At 57.8% G+C, this 17128-nt stretch overlaps 1 protein-coding gene across 11 annotated transcripts in view; it reads right to left on the minus strand.

Moving 5' to 3' along the window:
- Nucleotides 1–893: 893 nt before the first annotated feature.
- Nucleotides 894–17128, minus strand: part of TLE3 (TLE family member 3, transcriptional corepressor) — a 48257-nt gene continuing 32022 nt past the window's right edge. For 4 of the 11 annotated variants that reach the window (XM_082442245.1, XM_082442240.1, XM_082442237.1 and 1 more), the window contains exons 8-20: nucleotides 16794–16810; nucleotides 13018–13137; nucleotides 12042–12092; nucleotides 11239–11391; nucleotides 10687–10828; nucleotides 9931–10130; nucleotides 9014–9090; nucleotides 7974–8223; nucleotides 7335–7582; nucleotides 6328–6475; nucleotides 5356–5506; nucleotides 4174–4250; nucleotides 894–3086 (exon numbers count right to left, since the gene is read on the minus strand). In XM_082442245.1, coding sequence (XP_082298371.1) covers nucleotides 2979–3086; nucleotides 4174–4250; nucleotides 5356–5506; nucleotides 6328–6475; nucleotides 7335–7582; nucleotides 7974–8223; nucleotides 9014–9090; nucleotides 9931–10130; nucleotides 10687–10828; nucleotides 11239–11391; nucleotides 12042–12092; nucleotides 13018–13137; nucleotides 16794–16810 — 1742 coding nt within the window. In that variant the 3' untranslated portion in view covers nucleotides 894–2978. The remainder of the gene's footprint in view (nucleotides 3087–4173; nucleotides 4251–5355; nucleotides 5507–6327; nucleotides 6476–7334; nucleotides 7583–7973; nucleotides 8224–9013; nucleotides 9091–9930; nucleotides 10131–10686; nucleotides 10829–11238; nucleotides 11392–12041; nucleotides 12093–13017; nucleotides 13138–16793; nucleotides 16811–17128) is intronic. The other 7 variants (XM_082442242.1, XM_082442247.1, XM_082442243.1 and 4 more) reach the window with 4 other exon arrangements.

Here is a 17128-nt window from a genome sequence, read left to right on the forward strand (position 1 = left end):
GTGGTTCAAAGGGGTGATGCTTTTACTCAAGTTTGTGCAACCAGTACAAGACAGAGCTGTCAGCCAAACTGTAGCCCCAGATGGGCATTCTTGCTACCTGCTGGAAGCTTCTCCACTGTTAAGCCTGAGAGGACAACCGGCTCCAGATAAATGACCCGTGTGTGCAGTCCAGCTGTCCTTTCTAGGCTTAGAATAGACTGCTTTATCCTGATCGTCACTCCTTTTTTCAAATGTCCAACTCCCTTTCTTGTGTGAAATTAACAGTAAGCAATTGTTTGTGCTGATTTACAATGACTGACAAAATAAGGAGTTGGAAACCGTGTTAGTCCCTAGTTCTAGAGAGATTTTGCCCATGGCTGCATGACAGCCAGGAGCCTGGGAACCATCCCAGGCCAGCCCTGCCTCCCTGAGGGCACTGCCCTACATTTCCTATCCTGCCCCTTCTGTAAATAAATCTCTCCTCCTTCAGAAACGCACCCTTAGTGAGCTAGAGAGCGGGATCAGCCCACAACATCTGAATTTAAGCTTAAAAAAGATGGTGGAGGTTTTCAGGGTCCTGAAGTGATGTCACAGACACTTTGCAATTTCACTGGAAGTTCATCACACTTCATTTTTTCCCCAAAAAGTTTTGCAGTGACAGCTGTAGAGGACTTTGGTGTCACCTGTGGGCTTCCCCTCAGGGGAAGTTAAGCACTCCCCTTAACTGTCCTGCGAGATCACTTTTTAGGGCCGGGGGCAGCATGGCAGTGCTTTGAAAAGAGAAGAGCTCACGTTTATGGATGACAAAGGAAGCTGCCCAGGACCCAGGACATGGGGGTGACAGCGCCCCGCTCTCTTCTTGGGGGGAGTGGGGTGGGGAGGGGGGGAGGCAATTAAAACGCAACAATCAAACCAACCTTTAAATAGTAACTTTTAAAAATATAAAAACAGCTCATTACAATGACTTTTCATTTTCTCTTTTCTTCAGGAATCAACTTGTCTTCCACCCTCGCCCTCCCTTGTGGGGAGAGCCTTAACAAGAGGTGGCAGCTGAGCATCTGAGACCCAGAGAGAGAGGAGGGAGAGAGGGAGGCGGGGGATGGGGGGGAGAGAAAGAGAGGGGGGGCGGAGAGAGAGAGAGAGACAGACTCTGGATACGCCTCTCCAGTCTTAGAAAGGGAAGGGCGCCTTGCCCGTCTCTGCAGCCATGCCAGGTCGGGGGAGGGGCTCACCCAGGAACAAGAGTGGGGTAGGGGGGTGGTTCACCAGAGCCCCTCCCTCCTTCTCACCAGACAGAATCACGCATTATAAAATAATCCATAAAAATGCAGTATAAAAATTATCTTCCATATGCTACATCCATGGAGAGCCCACCACCAGGACTCACGATGGCCTTTAGCTTTTCCTTAGAAGAAGAAAAAATAAGACCAAAAGGAAAAAAAAAAAAAACCCAAAAGACCAAAAACCCACCAAAATCCTAATACCTCAGACCATTTTGGTACCAAAAAGTGGCACCTGCAGGAGACGATATTCTACCTGTAAGCTGTCTGGGCTCCTAAGAGAGATGGGATGCTACAAGAAGTCAGCCCCGTGTGCCCCCAGCCCAACCCCAAGTCCCCTCTCCCCAGGCAGGGGGGAGATAAACCTCAGACTCACAGCTCTGCAGGTTAAATACACACTTTCCCTCTAAGGAGAGAGGAGGAGGTCAGAGGCAGGAAAGGGGAGAGAAGGCATTTTATGAAAGGACATCACTTCTAATTCCTTTTATTCAAATTAAAAAAAAAAAAAAAAAAAAAAAAAAAAAAGCACCCACATCAGTTACTATTTTTCCTCTGGTAGCTCCCTGAGCTGAGTTGCTATGCTTTCCTCTAATTTTGTGTCCTTTTTAGGTTGTGTCCGAAGATTAAGAAGGGCTGGAGACAGAGTGGCTTCGAGCTTCCATTTCTCATCAGGATAACCAAGTGTGCACCAAAGAGAGACGGAGGTCGAGGTTGGGGTGGGAGGAAGGAGGGGGAGGGAGGGGGAGGGAGAGAGGGGGAGGGAGGGGGAGGGAGAGAGAGGAGGGAGGGGGAGGGAGAGAGAGAGAGAGACAGGGGGTCAGACACCTGAAAGGGGAGCATGGAGCTCAGGAGACTACAGAAAAACCCACCATTGCTGCTGCAGTCAGCCCGGGCTGTCACCCATCTCAAGCTCTGTCAGTCCGTCAGTCTGTCTGGAGCTTGGTCCTGACACGTCTCAAACGATTCCCAGGTCCCCATGGAGATACACTTGTCCAGGGGGGTACCTGAGAGCCAACCTGGCTGCCAGCCGCAGTGCCTCTCCTCCACCCCAGGAGTTTTCTCCCCATCCTACTCCCTCTCCATTCTGCACCCCGCTCCCTGCCTCCCCTTCCCAGATGGGAACTTCTGTTGTTTTTTTTTTTTTTTTAAAAAAAAAAAAAAAGAAAAAAGCCACCACCACGAGTGGATTACAAATACAGCAGGCGAAGTACACGGCTGGCACTGCCGGTGGGAAGGGGCCTCCTCCCCCCGCTGACCAGTCCGAGATAGGAGTCTGTTATTTACACTTTTCACAAACCTTGTGCGCTGCACAGTCAGGGGCGTGAAACCCCCCCCCTCCCCTGGCACAAACATGTGGTCCACGCTCCAGTGTCCCCGAGCCAGGGCAGGGGAACACATCAAAAACAAAGGGGGAAGGAAAGATTCATGAGGGTGTCTGTGGGGAGCCGGAGCCACGAGCCTCCCAATCAATCTATGTGTAGCATATCTGCCAGGATTGTTAAGGGGAGGAGGAGAGGAGAAATCCATCAGAGTCCGTGAGTCCCATCAATCCACGCCTGGGAGTCCCGACTGTGACGGGGGCACCTTCTCAGCCGCGGGAGCACAGCGCTGGCCCGCTCGCCGCCCATCCTCCACGTGCACGGAGCCCCTCGCCGGGGTCTCCCTGGCACAGCTGTGTCTGTTTCTCCCAGAGTTTGACAGCCCTGTTACAGTCCTTGTTTAGTAGATGACCTCATAAACCGTGGCCTTCTTGTCACCAGAGCCTGTTACAATATATTTGTCATCCGCCGAAATGTCACAACTCAAGACAGACGAGGATTCCTTAGACTGGAGGAGGAGAGGAAAGAGAGGGCGGCGAGAGAAAGGACAGAAATTCACTTTGTGGGTACTGGACGCCCTTTCAGTGCTCTCCGAATTCAACCGCCCTCTGCCCGCCCTGGAGCCCACACTGCAAGGCCTTCAAACACAGCCCTTCCCGTTAGAGGGGCCCCTTCCACCTGCTGCCCCACAAGGAAAAGCTCGTTAACAGGGCCCAACGTGATCTTTACAGTCAGCTCTGAGAAGCAAAACAGAACACTTGAGCGTGAGCTTTGATCCTGAGTTTACAAACAGGAAGAAGCTTTTCTGAGCTGGGAGCAGGTGTCAACAGGCCAGACTCTCAGCCTGGTGAGCTAAGAAAAAGGATTTGCACCTGAGTTTTGAAGCATCCAGTGTAACTGGAGACTTGAAAGTTACGTGTATGACACACTAGATGCCAGACTTCTAGCCTGAATCCAGAAAGTGGCTTGTTGGCTCTGAGAGCAAAAGTGTGACTCTGTGTGTGTGTGTGTGTGTGTGTGGCATGTCTCTGTACGTGTGCGTGTCTGTGTGTGTGGGAGCGTGTGAGTGACCAAGTGAGAGGGTGCAGCATCAGGCCCCAGGTCTTGAAAACTCACAGAAAGCCTCTTCCTTCTCTCCCATTTCCTTCTGGATCCTTCTCCTGCCCCACCTCTCTCCCTACTTTGAAGTGTTGAGATGAAATACGAACTTACTTGAATATCAGACAACACTGCTCAGAAAAAACGCTGCCCAGTTTGCTCCAATGCCCAGCACACCTCCTGCGAGGGCTCAGCGTGCAGGCCAAAGCCAAGAGCATGTTTTCACTTCTCCTTGCTCTAGAAATCCTACAAGAGCCCCTGCTTAAAAGCCCTCACCCTGAGGGGTCAGATGCCATTAGCAGCAGAGTGTGCGGCCCACTGATGTGCCCAAGTCCAAGCCCTTGCCTCTGGAGAACCCATCCTGGACCCCTGGCAGGTAGGGGCTGGAAGAGGCCGGGGCAAGTTCTGCTTTACCTCCCCCACCCCTGCCCCCATCACCGCGGACCTGCCCTGACTCTGGGCAGAATCAGGAGGGGTGCTCGGATGGCGGGTGGTACCTGGAATATGCTGGCTCCATACGGTGTCCTCCAGGCGTTGAGAAGGTTATCTTTCCCAGTGCTCACAAACCACTTGCCTGCAGGCGGGAGGCAAAGGAAACATCAGGTTCTGGGCTGCTGCCCTCTAAAGTGAGACCCGCCCCATGCATGGCCGGCTGCCATGGAAACACAGTGTGAACCGCTAACCAGTGCTGGGCCAACTCTTCACTTGTGAGAGGCATTTTGTAACTGAGACACAGTAACACAAACATCGACACCCAGAGAATGCCTTTCTGCGCAATCAAGGGGAGGGGAGGGCAGGCTGGGACGGAGAAAGGGAGGATCTGCAGTTAATCACAGGGATTACACTGCCCAAAAGATTCTTTTTAAAGCCTCTAAGGTCGACTGATCCATCTCGATTCTACTACTGGAGACGGCAGGAAGTACTAGGAATGACAAAGCTCTGAGTGGCTGGAGACCCAGCTGAAGGCGGCGGATCTCTGCAGGTGCGCTGCCAGGGCTCTGCCTGCGTTAATATCCCAGAGCTCCCAAAGCCACGTGGGGCACCTGCAATTCCTGGTCCACAGAAAGACCCGTCGGGGTTTAGAGAGGACGGGACGCATCAGAGCTGCACAGCCACAACTACTGAGTCCGCGTGCCACAACTACTGAAGCCCGCGCGCCTAGAGCCCGTGCTCCGCAACAAGAGAAGCCACCGCAATGAGAAGCCCGCCCACTGCAACAAAAAGTAGCCCCCACTTGCTGCAACTAGAGAAAGCCTGCGCGCAGCAATGAAGACCCAACGCAGCCAAAAGGAAATAACTAAATTTAAAAAAAAGAAATAAATTTATATATATAAAAAAAAAGTGGGCCGGCAGATATTCCAATCCAGGGCTATGGCCACCAAAGCCTGGGGTCTGAACCACCTGGAAGCACTGCTGGCAGGGCTGTGAGTACTGTTCCTCTGCCCCAAGCCAGCAAGGTCTGGCTCTGGCCTGGTCTCACAAGTGCTTGATACCCTGTGCAGTATCTGCATCCGAGGATGCAGAGGCGGATGCCAGATGGGGGGTACTGGTCAGGGTCAGGGGGCCTGGTTCTGGGACCGTGCTCACTTTGGGGTTCTGGCCCTTCTCTAAGCTTTGGGCCGCATCTATGCACGGAGGGCAGGCCAGGCCTCCCGGGGTTCCCACTCCCCCAGGCTCACCGCAGTAGGCGAATTTGAGGGACAGCACGCAGCTCTCGTGCAGGTGCAGCTGGTACTTGTCGGGCTTGGTGTGGTGCAGCACCTCCACGTTGCTGCTCTCCATGCCCACAGCCAGCCACTCCCCGGTGGGGCAGTAACCCAGCGAGAAGATCTGTGGGGATGGGGCATAAAGAGATCAGCATCCTCCAGAGCCACAGGGGTGGGGGTTCCTCGAAGGCCCTGCTCTGGGACCCTGAAGACTCAGCGTCCCACCACTCCTTCCCCCAGCACCTCCTCACCTGCCATTTGCAAAGTCAAGCCCACCCCCCACCCCTAGCCCGATAACCCGGGGGAATGGGATCTCATGTTTCATCCCCATTTGATAGGTGAGGAAGTTGAGGCCCAGAGAGGTTGCTGACTCTAGAAAGTGGCAGAGCAAACTCAGAGGTGGCACAGATATTTCACTTTCACAGTTATTCTCTCTGCCTCAGTGACTTCTGCCTTTCCTTAAGAAAAATATGAGTAAATAAAACACTAACGTATTGAATAGCAAGATTAAAATATTAAAACGAGTAATAAAATAACAACAAAAAAATAGTAATACCTGGCACTTATAGAATGCTTTCTATGAGCCAGGCTTACAGCTAAGGCTTTTAGAGGGACCATTTCAGGCGCTCACACCAGACCCGTGAGGTAGCTATGACTATTCCCATCCCATGTGAGAAAACCAAGGCCAAAGTGCTCAACGGTAGAGGAGCTGGGAATCAAATCCAAGCCGTTGGGTCAAGTGTGTCCAACTCCAAAGCCTTGTCGATTCTGTTTCATTGCCACTTCCTCCAGGAAGCCTTCCCAGATGGCTCAGGTTGGTCTCAGGTCCATTTGCAACGACCAGGTGTGAGGGTCCCTTTGTCCCCTGACCCAGCCACTGGGACCTGGGGAGGGAAGGCCCCACGCTGCTCCAATGGAGGGAAGGGGGGGGTCTCGGGGGCACACCTGGGAGGTGAAGTCATGCTGCTGCAGCTGCCGGCCCTCCCGCAGGTCCCAGGAGCGCACGGTGTTGTCCAGGCCTCCGGTCCACAGCTTGGTGCCGTCGTGGGAGATGTCTATGCAGCTGGCCCCATCCGTGTGGCCCTGGAACTGCCTAGGAAGGCCAGGCAAGGATGGCGGTGAGCTCCGGGGAAGAACCGATGCCAAGCGGACAGCCATCCCAGGGGGCAGGCCAGCTCCGCCCGAGCAGAACAGGAAACTGAGGTCCATCGTCCCCCGGGGAGCTTGCAGCAGAGCCAGGCCTGGGCCCCTCTCCTACTCTGCTCAAGGGTCTTGGGCAGGGGCAGTTCTGGGGGAGCAGGTACGTAACAGGGGAACCCCCCTTAGCCCGACACCCCATGCCTCCTCAATCTGCATTCTTGATCCATCCTCGTCACCCCGCATGAACCACGTGGCCGAGGCCATAAACCAGCTGCATGGTGCTATGACTAACGCAGATGGCCACACTGCACTGAGGGCCGATGCTGGGCCCGGCGCTGGGGTTCGACTCTAAGGAAGGGGCTTCACTCTGCCCGTTGCATGCAGGGGAAACCGAGGCACGGAGGTTAAGTGACTTGCACAAGGTCACACGGCGGCAAGACTGAAACCCTGCAGCTTTGCTCCCGAGGCCCCACACTTAACCACCAAGAGGTACTGCTCCTCTACTCTGGTCTCAACGCCTCTCCTTCTCCTGCCCTGTCTGTGTGTCTCCACTCATCCGAGTCCCACACTCCCAGGCCTGCTCCAGCTCCCCTTCTCCCCAGAGCCTTGTGCAAGCTCCTGGGCCAAGAAGCCCTCCATCCTCTACCTATGCCGGGCATCTGGCACAAGCTGTTTTCTCACCTGGGTGCCCTCGCCTGCGCTGTTCCGGCCGGCCCACAGCACCTCGGACAGGCCAGTCGCAGCAAAGATACCAGGCACGGCCAGCGAGGCCTTCCCGAGGACGAGGACCCCCGCTCCCTCCCGTGCCTAACCTGACCAGCGTCTGGTTGTGCAGGTCCCACACGGCAATGTTCCCGTCGCTACAGCAGGAGAAGCAGACTTTGGCGTCGGGGCTGATGGCCAGGGCGTAGCAGGCCGGAGCCGAGGATGTCAGCTCGGCCTTGATGCGGGGCGTGGGTGAGGCCAGGTCCCAGATGGTGAGCGTGCTGGCCTCGCCGCCCACGATCAGCGTGCGCCCGTCGGGGAGCAGCTTGCAGGAGCGGATGTAGTTGTCCCTGTTCTGGAGGGGGAAGGGGCAGTGTTCAGCACCACCCACCTCCCCTGCTGGGGACCAGGAGGGTCCACAGCACTGAGCACCCTGGCCGCTTCTGCTCACTTCCTGCCCTTACTGAAGGCAGCTGCCAGTCCGACCCCGCTCCTCACTCACCCCACTCCTCATTCACCCCCCTTTCAAACTTTCACTCCCTTCGTCACAAACCCCTGGAGGTCAGCATCATCTCCCCTTACAGACGACGAAAGTGGGGCTCAGGGAGGTTTGCCAGCTTGCCCAAAGTCGCCCAGCCAATACAGGGCTGCACCTGGCCGGGGGGGATGGGGCTCTCCCCCTGACCCAGGCTGCCCCGCTCTCCTAGACCGGGTGGAAGGGACGCCCGCAGCCCTGGGGTCCTCACCAGGCAGTCCAGCTGGGAGATGGGGCTCTTGCTGCCCGGCTGGCTGATGTCCCAGATCTTCACGCAGCCCTTGCCACCTGTGTAGACGTGCCGCGTGGGGTTGCTGATGGTCACCGCACACACCACCTCCCCGTGGCTGAGTGTGTTGATCTGCCGGGCGTGCCTGGGGATGCCGGGGCCTGCCAGGGCATCGTGGGGGAAGGGCACGGGCTGCATCTGCCCGTCAGCACTCACGTGGAAAGAGTAGGCTCTGGGAGGGGAGAACCACACTTCTGCCATCTCCAATCCTCTAACAGTTTGCACAACTCCTGCCCAGTTTGACCGGCACCCGCCCCTGCCTGGCCTCCCTGCCTCCAGGTGTCCCCTCTCCCCAGATCTCAGGGCACCTGGTAACCCCAACCTCCTTGGCCTGGCTGCACTGGGCCGGAAACTGCTGCAGAGTCCAACCTTGGCTTCTCCCCCCGCTTACAGATCCTTGCTCCAAACCAGGTTGCTGACCCCCAACTGGCCGTGGAACACCCTTCCCCACCATCTACAGAATCCCGAACACGCTGACTCCAGAAAGGACCCAGCTTGAACGCCACCCCTCCTCTAGGAGCCAGTGGCATTAGGGAGGAAAACCTGTTTGCGACCCTCCAAATGAATCAACAGGGTGCACATGAGAGCCAGGGGTGAGCCAGCGTGGTCGGCCTGCTGTTTTAGGTGCCAGCTGTGGGCAGAACCCACAGGAGCTCCCAAGGCCAGGGCAGCTCCACGGCATTTGGTTGGGAGACCGCAGTGTCCGAAGTGTTCCTTCCCTCTCAGAGCCCAGGGACCACATCCTCAACCCCAGCCCTGTCTCGTTCCCCTTTCAGAGGGAGCCTGGGGGCCGTTCAGGAGTGTGGCCAGGCAGCTTTGCTGGGGTTGCAACCTGGCCTATGGGTACCCCAAGAGGGGCAGACACCTTTCCTCAGGGGAGGTCCACCAGGGCAGGGGATGGGTGGGTGGGTGGTGTGCTCTCCCCTGCCCTCCCCAAGAAGCAGAAAACAGCCAAAGCTTACGGTTTTCCACCAGGAATGGAGGCGAGGCTGGAGGGCAGGCCCGTGGCCCGCATCGGGGGGTGAGGGTCAAACCCAACCTGCAAGGCAAGGCCAGGCCAGCCCTTAGTGAGGGGTGCCGCCATACGTCCCCCCACTATACATCCCCCCCACCGGCTTCCTCCCCCACCACCTCCTGTCCCACCGGCACGGCGCTGCCTCTTCAGAACCCGAGACAGCTGGGCAGAGCACAGCCCCTTGTTCCAGAGAGCGCACGGGCCCAGGAGGGCCAAGTGCCTTGTCCAAGACAATGGCAGGAACAGGCTGATGGTCCAGACCCCGAACTCTGAACCGGTTATCTTCCACTCCCACCCCCAGCTCATTCTCCCTGCTCTGCAAGGCCGAGCAGGCCCCTCCTCACTTTGTTCCCTCCCCTGGTGTCCCAGAAGGCTTGTCATGTGGAGAGGAGGGCCAACCTGGGTTCAGGAGATCAAGAGAAAAACCGTCTCCTGGAAGAGGACCTCCCTCTCCAGTCTGAACTGCTCTCAATAAACGGCAGACAAATCTTGGTATAACGGGCTGCCCCATTTGCCAAGCCCCTGCCTCGTGGAAATCGCCCGACTCACCGTGGGATTCCCACCCCCACAGAGCCCAGAAAGAGAGGTGTCAGCCCCGCTTCCCAGATGGGAAGGGGCAGCCCACGGAGGCTGTGTTGTGTGAGGTCACATGGCGACTGACGGGCAGGCGGGGTGGGACCCAGGTCTGCTGACCCCCAAGTGTGTTCCACTCTTATTCCTAATAAACTCTGCCCCGAAGGCAGCTGCCTGGTCGCTGGGCCTGGGAGGTCCCCTTTGGTGTGCAGGAAGGGCCACCCTCACCCCCTCCAACTCCCCCGCTCCTTACCCAGTCCCCCCAAAAAAGGAGCCAAAAGGTCTACGTACAGCTCCAAAGCTCACCATTGGCGATCGGCCATAGGCGGCGGCAGCGGCGGCGGCAGCCGCGCTCATCTGGGGTGGGATGTTGTGGAGGCCGGCGTAGGCGCTGGGGCTGGTGAGGGAGCCGTTCATCTCATGGTGGCTCATCATGGCAAAGGGCGCAGCGTAGGAGCTGGTGATGGAGATGGGCGTGCGCAGGGCCGAGGCTGCAAGGAGGCAGGTGTCAGCCGGGAGAGGCCACCAAGGGGAGTGGGCCCCCCATGCCTCCATCAAGGGCAAAGCTCAGGCCACCAGGCTGCCTCCCCGCCCAGCAGCAATCCTTCCTGTGTTCTAAAGCTGCCTACTCCAGGCAGTCCTCCTGGACTGAACCCACCGACCAGAGAACCCCATCTTCACAGCCTAAGAAGGTTCGAGCTGAGAGATGTGCCCACCACTTTTTATAGAGCAGGACTCGGAGGCCCAGAGGAGGGGGTTGTTCAGAGCCTCACAGAACAGCAGAGGCAGACAGATCACTGGTGTCCTGACCGGTCTGAAGCTCCTTCCACACACCTAGTGCACAGTGGCTCCAGTAAGCACTGACATCGGTGTTGAAGCACCAGGCACTCACCTCCTTCTCAAACCTGACCAAGTCCCCCAGAGACGGGCCCTGGGAGAGCCCTGACTCTGACCCCCCTCCCTGGCCCCCATCTGTGAGGCTCCAGCCCTGGCCTGGGGCAGACCCCCTCCCCTCAAACATGGTCAGCCCAGCCCCATCGTGCCTACCCATTATACCTATCGGGTCCATGCCTGGAGGTTTGCCCGGCATCGACCGGAGTCCCGGGGTCGTGCTGGTGCCCGGAGTTGGGGCATCGTTCCTTGGGGTTGGTGTGTTGGACTTGAGCCCAGGGGTGGAGGATTTGTCATTCTGAAAAGGGCAGATGCAGAGACCAAGGGAAGCCATGAAGATTCCTTTCTCCCAAGAGCTGGGCACCACATGAAGCCCAGTGCTGGACCCAGCTCTGAATCTTCTGCCCCACAGCTCCTCAATTCTTGCCCAATCTTGTTTGGCAGGGACTGTGGTAATTGTTCCCATTTAATAGATGCAGCAACCAAGGCTTAGAAACATTAATAATAAGCACAGGGCTCAGCCTGTAAGTGGTAAAGCCAGGATTTGAACCCGGGCCAAGCCCCAATCCGTGTGCTTTCTACTCCAGCCCTCTGCCTTCCACTTAGCACCACTCCAGATCCAGACCCTTTTCCAGAACCTTTTCCCTCTGCCCCCATGTTCCCCACCCTCTCCTAGCCTCTGCGGCGCCAGGGGCAGACCCCACATACATGACCAAGGTCTTTGGTCTTGGAGGAGGGCGTGCTGCTGGAGGAGGCCACCGAGGCGGGGCTGGTGGGGGCGTCCTTCTTCAGGCCACGGGCCTTGTCCAGCCCGTTTTCAGGAGGGGAGTGTGCGGGGCTGACCCGGGGCGTCGCTGGGTCCTAAAAACACAAGCGATGTGGGGATGTGCTAAGCAGTGACGAGCCTGTAGTCTTCTCTGCTCTGGGGATGGGAAGGGAGTGGGCACGGGGCATGGGAAAAGAGCCTGGTCCCAAGTGGGGACAACCAGTTTTTAATGACCTAGTCTGACCCCTTCATCCCACAGATGGGGAGACTGAGGCCTGGGTGGGTGGAGGTGAGCTGCCCAAGATCAAAGACAAGTTCAGGACTCCAAGCTGGGCAGCTGGGCCTCGGCCCTGGGTAGATCCTTTCCAGCTCCCCCTCCCTTGCTAAGGCTGACCCCCAGGGGGCTCACAACCCCAAGATCCCAGGGGTGGTGGGAAGAACAGAGCTGACCTGGAGGACCATGGGGACTGGGAGCCAGCCCTCCCCTGGGATCTTCAGGGGCCTCTCTCTGGAGACCCATCCTAGGAACCCAGCAACGCGCACGAATGCCCAGCCACCAGGCAGCCAAGCCCTGCCCTCCTCCTCCTGACCAGCTGGATGCCCCAACCCCAAAGGCCTCGTCACCCAGCTGGGGCTGCTGGTAACGGTGCAACAGCCGAGACACGACAGCTCCCACCCAGGACAGGAGCAATCGCCAACCACCCCGCACAGGGACAGCCGTCCTGCGACCTGGGCCGGCCCTTACCTCATTGGAAACATCCACCACCAGATCGTCACTCTTGTCCCCGTCACTGTCCTGCACGGAGAGGGAAGCCAGTGAGAGGCCACGCCCACCCCAGACTGAGCCCAAACCACGCCCCCTGCTTCCACCAGCCAGGATCTGAACCCCGGCCAAACCCCGAAGTCCACACTCTCCCCACTCAGCCCCGCCAAAGCTGACCTCTTCTCCTTGCTGTTTGCTAGCCCAGACCCCAGCCCCAGGGTCACTCTGCTCCCACGCCCACAGGCAGCCTCACCAACACCTGCCCAGTTATAATATTTCTAAGCCTGCTTTAACGTGTCACTCTGGAGCCAGACACCTCTCTCCAGCTGGCCTGACATCCACCACCATTTGCAAGTGAGAGCGCTGGTCTCGTTCCATCATTCCCATCACTGTGTGGGAGGGGTGATTAGCCTCGTCTCCCAGAAACGCAGCTGAGGCTTTGGCTGTGCAACGTGTCCAAAGCCCCAGAACAGCCAAGTGGCTGAACACGGAGGGCCGGGCCCAAGGGCACCGGGTCCCACACCGCATCGCCCCCTGCCCTCTGCCCCAGCTCTCAACCCTGCTCGGCCTGGCACAGAGCAGACACCGTGACCACCTGTAGGGTCGAAGTGTGGGGATGCCAGGGACGGCCCCAAGAGCAGACCGGAGGTTCTGAGGGGGCCGTGATGGCAGCAGTGGGTTGTTGGCCCATCGGGGGAGGTGCCCCTAGCTCTCCCCAGGCCCCACGAAGGCCGGGATGACTTCCCTGTCCACTGCCTCCTGGCCGTGGTCCGCAGGCTCACAGGACATCGGTCTGTGGACGCTTCCCCTGCCCGGGCCACCTGCCCTCCTCAGTGGGGCAGCGTCTCCTGCTCCCACCTCTTCCTGACGCTCCCACGACTCAGGCCCCGTGGGGTCTCCCCCAGCCCAGCCCACCCAATCCAAACCCCGGCGGAACCCGCCGCGCTCTCAGACGTACGTATCGGCTCAAACTGTCCTTCTCCTCCGCTTTCCGCTTCTTGGCTTCCATGCTGTAGTCCGCGGAGCCCCGGTGCTTCTCACTGGCCCGTAGGCTTTCCGAGGGCGACACCGAGTTATTCTGCAAGCAAGAAGGAGAGTTAGTATGAACATTTCATGCACATATTGACGTAGCTAAGTGACTCAGAAGGTCAGCTGAGGTGTCATGTGTGTCCTGCAGATCTCAGCTCCATCGGAGGTTCCCCAGGGACGCCTTCCCAACGCCCCAGACTCGGTTCCCCTGGGAGCGACACCGGGAGCACGTCAATTCTCTTCTGTAGCTGCTGTTAGATAATTAACCCAGCACGGGCCATTTGCCTCCGGCCTATGAGACCGTATGCCTCATGAGGGCGGGGGTCACGCCTGTGTCCTCCACCGCCCATCTGTGCCTGCCACACATATTTGCTCAAAGAATGGAGAAGCTGAATCTGCTCTGGGTCTCGCAAGATGGATCTGAGCCGACAAACTGGGGCCAAGCGCAATACTTCATCAGCTGAACCCGACAGGAGCGTGGAGACTGATGGGGACGGGGATCGCCGGGGTGCCAACAGGCCTCCCAAGTGTAGGAGGGCAATGGGGCATTTTGTGCGAACACCCTACAACTACAGCATGGCCTCCTACAACTTTAGAGAAACGCCAGGGTTATAAAGAAACAGAAAATGCAATGTCATGAAGCCTTTCCCCTCTTAAGACAGGAAAAGGTATAGAGGACAGGGAGACTCCCCCCCTTTGTAATGACGGGAAAGGAGGGGCCCCAAGACAATGGGCAATGTGCCCAAGGTCCCCCAGCAGCAGGCAACATGAAGGAAACCCAAGTTTTTTAGGCCTGGAAGAGACTTAACGAGTTCTCCCTTCAACTACAAAGCAAGTGAGGACGAGAAGAGTTTGGAATTTCGGGCCTGGGAAGAGGGAAGGTGGGCCAACAGGTGAGGCAGGAGAAGCACCCGCCAGCGGGCCCGGGGACGGAGCGGTCCTGGAAGGGGAGAGCTGCCCACAGAGGAGGACCCTGGCTGGTGGTGTGATGGGTAACCAGGAACGGCAGGCATCACGTGGCCACCAGCACCGGGCTGGGAGCAGGGAGGAAGGAGCTACGGGCAGGGGTACCTGCCAGCAAACCTCTGTGCCAAGAGAAAAATATCACAACCCCCTCTAGGGGGCTGCCGAGGTTTGCCCCTTCCTAAGAGACCACACGACACCGTCCCTGCTTCGCTCAGCACCCTCTTCAGGGCACCTGCCCTGGATCAGGCCTGGGGCTGGATGCCAGGTGTGGAGGAAAGAACAAGACACATTCCCTGCCCTCCAGGAGCTTCAATCCAGCTGGAGGGAAGGCCAAGTCCACTTCATCCCCATCCCCACCCCCAGGGGTGTGTGACGAGGCCACGTGGGGACCCAGAGGGACGTCTGCTCAGAGGAGAAGGGCGTCAAGAGGCAGGTGGAAAGTCTCCCCACTTCCCCAGAGGCCGGGGTCGGCGTTCTGGCGGTGGGGGGGGGGCGGGTGCGAGTGGTGCGGGAACCAGCCGCAGAACTTTATTTCCTCCCCTAAGCCGGTTTCTGGGCAGCCCTTCCCTGCCAAGCTTCTGCCTGAAGCAAATTAAAATGGCAGAGTTATCAAGCCTTGAAGAAAATATGGAGGTTATAATGGAAGCGCAGCTCAACCTTCCCCGCAGCCGGGCAGGCGCGGCGGCGATACACGCACAGCCGTGATTCAATTAGCCGCGGCGAGCGCCGGCAGAAAAATCGCCGTCATTTCATTTCAGTTCCTCTGACGGTGGCCGCCCCGTGCTAAGCAGCGGCGCTCCCAGCCCCTCTGCTCTCGGGTGGGGCAGGCGGGGAGGAAAGGGGGGCGCGCGGCTGCTCGTGTTTCTCCCCGCGACCAGGGCCACGGCTCAGAGAACAGCGGGCTCTTTCTTCTCCTGCAGTCAGGCTGAAAACCCTCGCTGCTACCGGAGGAGAGTCCTGTCAGGCGTTTAGCGGCATCGATCCAGCCCGCCTCTGGCTGGCAGGCGGCCAAAAAACTAAGTATTTTTTATTGCTTCGGCTAGGCAAGGAAATATGAATGAAGCTACCTCTAATTGGACTCCAGACTAACCCCTCTGGGACAGCTTCCAGCCCATTCCACTCCGACACGGCCCTGTCTTTCCTGCCGGGGCCTCATCTGTTGACAACCTGGTTTCCAAAGGGCTGATTACGTTTGTCTACACTCCCTCCAACACCATGGCCGCGTGCACACATGTGAGCCCCTACTGCCTCTCCCCGGGACGCCCCACACCCCCTCCCGGCCCAGGACGGCGTCCCGATTCGTTTCCACGGAATTCTCCAGTGGCCCAAGGATGGCCCCTCTGCCCTGAGTCTGGATGTCGGCGAGCACTGCGGAGCGAAGAGCCCAGCTCTTAGGGGTTCCCCATGGGTTCCTTTTAGCAGAAAGCGTTCACAGACGGGGGCACAAAGCCAGAGCCAAGAGCGACGAGGATGAGCATGAGAATGTGTGAAGGCAGGGAAGGGGCCGAGCGCCCACTTCGCTCTGCGGCAGGTCCCTGTTCAGCAGGTAAGCTCCGGGATCCCGGGTCCTGTTCTGAGCAGGGGGTCTTCCTAGCTACGCGGAGAGGCCGGCTGGGCAGGAATATTGCCATGTTACAGACAGAGAAACTGAGGCTCAGCGAGGCCAAGAGGACTACCCAACATCCCATGCATCTGGGACCAGACTGAGCCTTGAGGTGTCCAGCCCAGCCCTCCAACAAGGCCACCTACTGGGATCAACACTGAAGCAATCAAAATGGATTTACAGTTTCAGCTGTTCCTTTCTTATGCACCTAGCCATTCCTGGGCCCAAATGACCTGGATTTCTGAGCACACAGGCAAGTAGAGAGGGGACGTGAGCACTGCCGCTAATGGGAGGTTTAAAGTCAGCCCGGGTAGGGGGCTGGCAAGGGGAGGTGGGTCGGGATGGAGGCGCCGCCCAAGGAAGCTGCTGTCTAGATGGTTAGTTAACTGCCTGACCTTCCAAGTCCTACTTAACACGAGGTAATAACCAAAGCCATCCTAACAGATTAGATGGCCCCAGATACAAGGACGGCGATGAGGAATAAAATAGCTGTGTTAATCGCTGGAGGATTTTTTTTATCCAGACTCCACTGTGCTTATTCAGAAGGCTTATTCACTTGAAACAGAACCTCTGAGCCTCAGTGTGATCAGAAAGATTTACAACAAATCTCAGAGCTGACAGACACGCAGGCAGCCTGCCCTTAACGCTCTCTTGCTAGCACTTTCTCAAACCGAGTTAAAGCCTAGAACAGGGAGAAACCTCAGGTGCTGGGAGGAAATGAGGAGGATATAGGATCATACAGGGGTCAGCCAATCTGGGGGGCAGGGAGGCACTCCGGCCCCAAACGAGGGGGGGACACCAGGGTCCCAAGCTCTGGGTTAAGCCCTGTGACTCCACAGCCCCCCTCGGAGGGCCCAGGGCTGGCTGGCTGGCTGACCTCTCCAATAATCACCTCTCATATAAAAGGCGGTTGGTTAGTAGAGCCCACTTAGCCCAGCTCTTCATTTAACAAATGATGGCCCTGAAGCCTGGAGAGATGAAGGCTTCCCCAAGTGCAGGTCACTCAACAGGGGACAGCAGCACCTCTTTCACGACGACACCCTTCTCCCAGGAGCCCACACAGGGTTAGGGCTGACCCTCCCCCAGCACCCAAATCCCACCCCCCCCCCCACAGGTTCCAGAGTGCTGGCACTTACCGTGCTGGATTCTCTCTCTTTGGGGACAGAAGGCCAGGACAGGAGGAGGGGCAGGTCCCCCAAGACAGAGAAACAAAAAAGAAAGCAAGGTCAGTCTCGTCCAGTTGGCTTTTCTGCTTTGCTAGTTCACGGGTTCTAAAACGGACAGCGGCCTGGCTCTCTGAGTCACCACGGGTCAGCCAAGGTAGGGCCATTAGGTGACGTCTCTCAGTTTGGAAATTAACCGCCCCAATTCCAATGCTTCACCCGGCCACCAGGCCCCGGTGGGGCAGCGGGGGGGATCTGTGGCCTAGCTCTCCCTGACATGCCGAGAAGGGCACCAAGATTACTGGTCA

This window comes from Balaenoptera physalus (genome assembly GCF_965194825.1).
Source record: "Balaenoptera physalus genome assembly, chromosome: 2".
Taxonomy (NCBI): domain Eukaryota; kingdom Metazoa; phylum Chordata; class Mammalia; order Artiodactyla; family Balaenopteridae; genus Balaenoptera; species Balaenoptera physalus.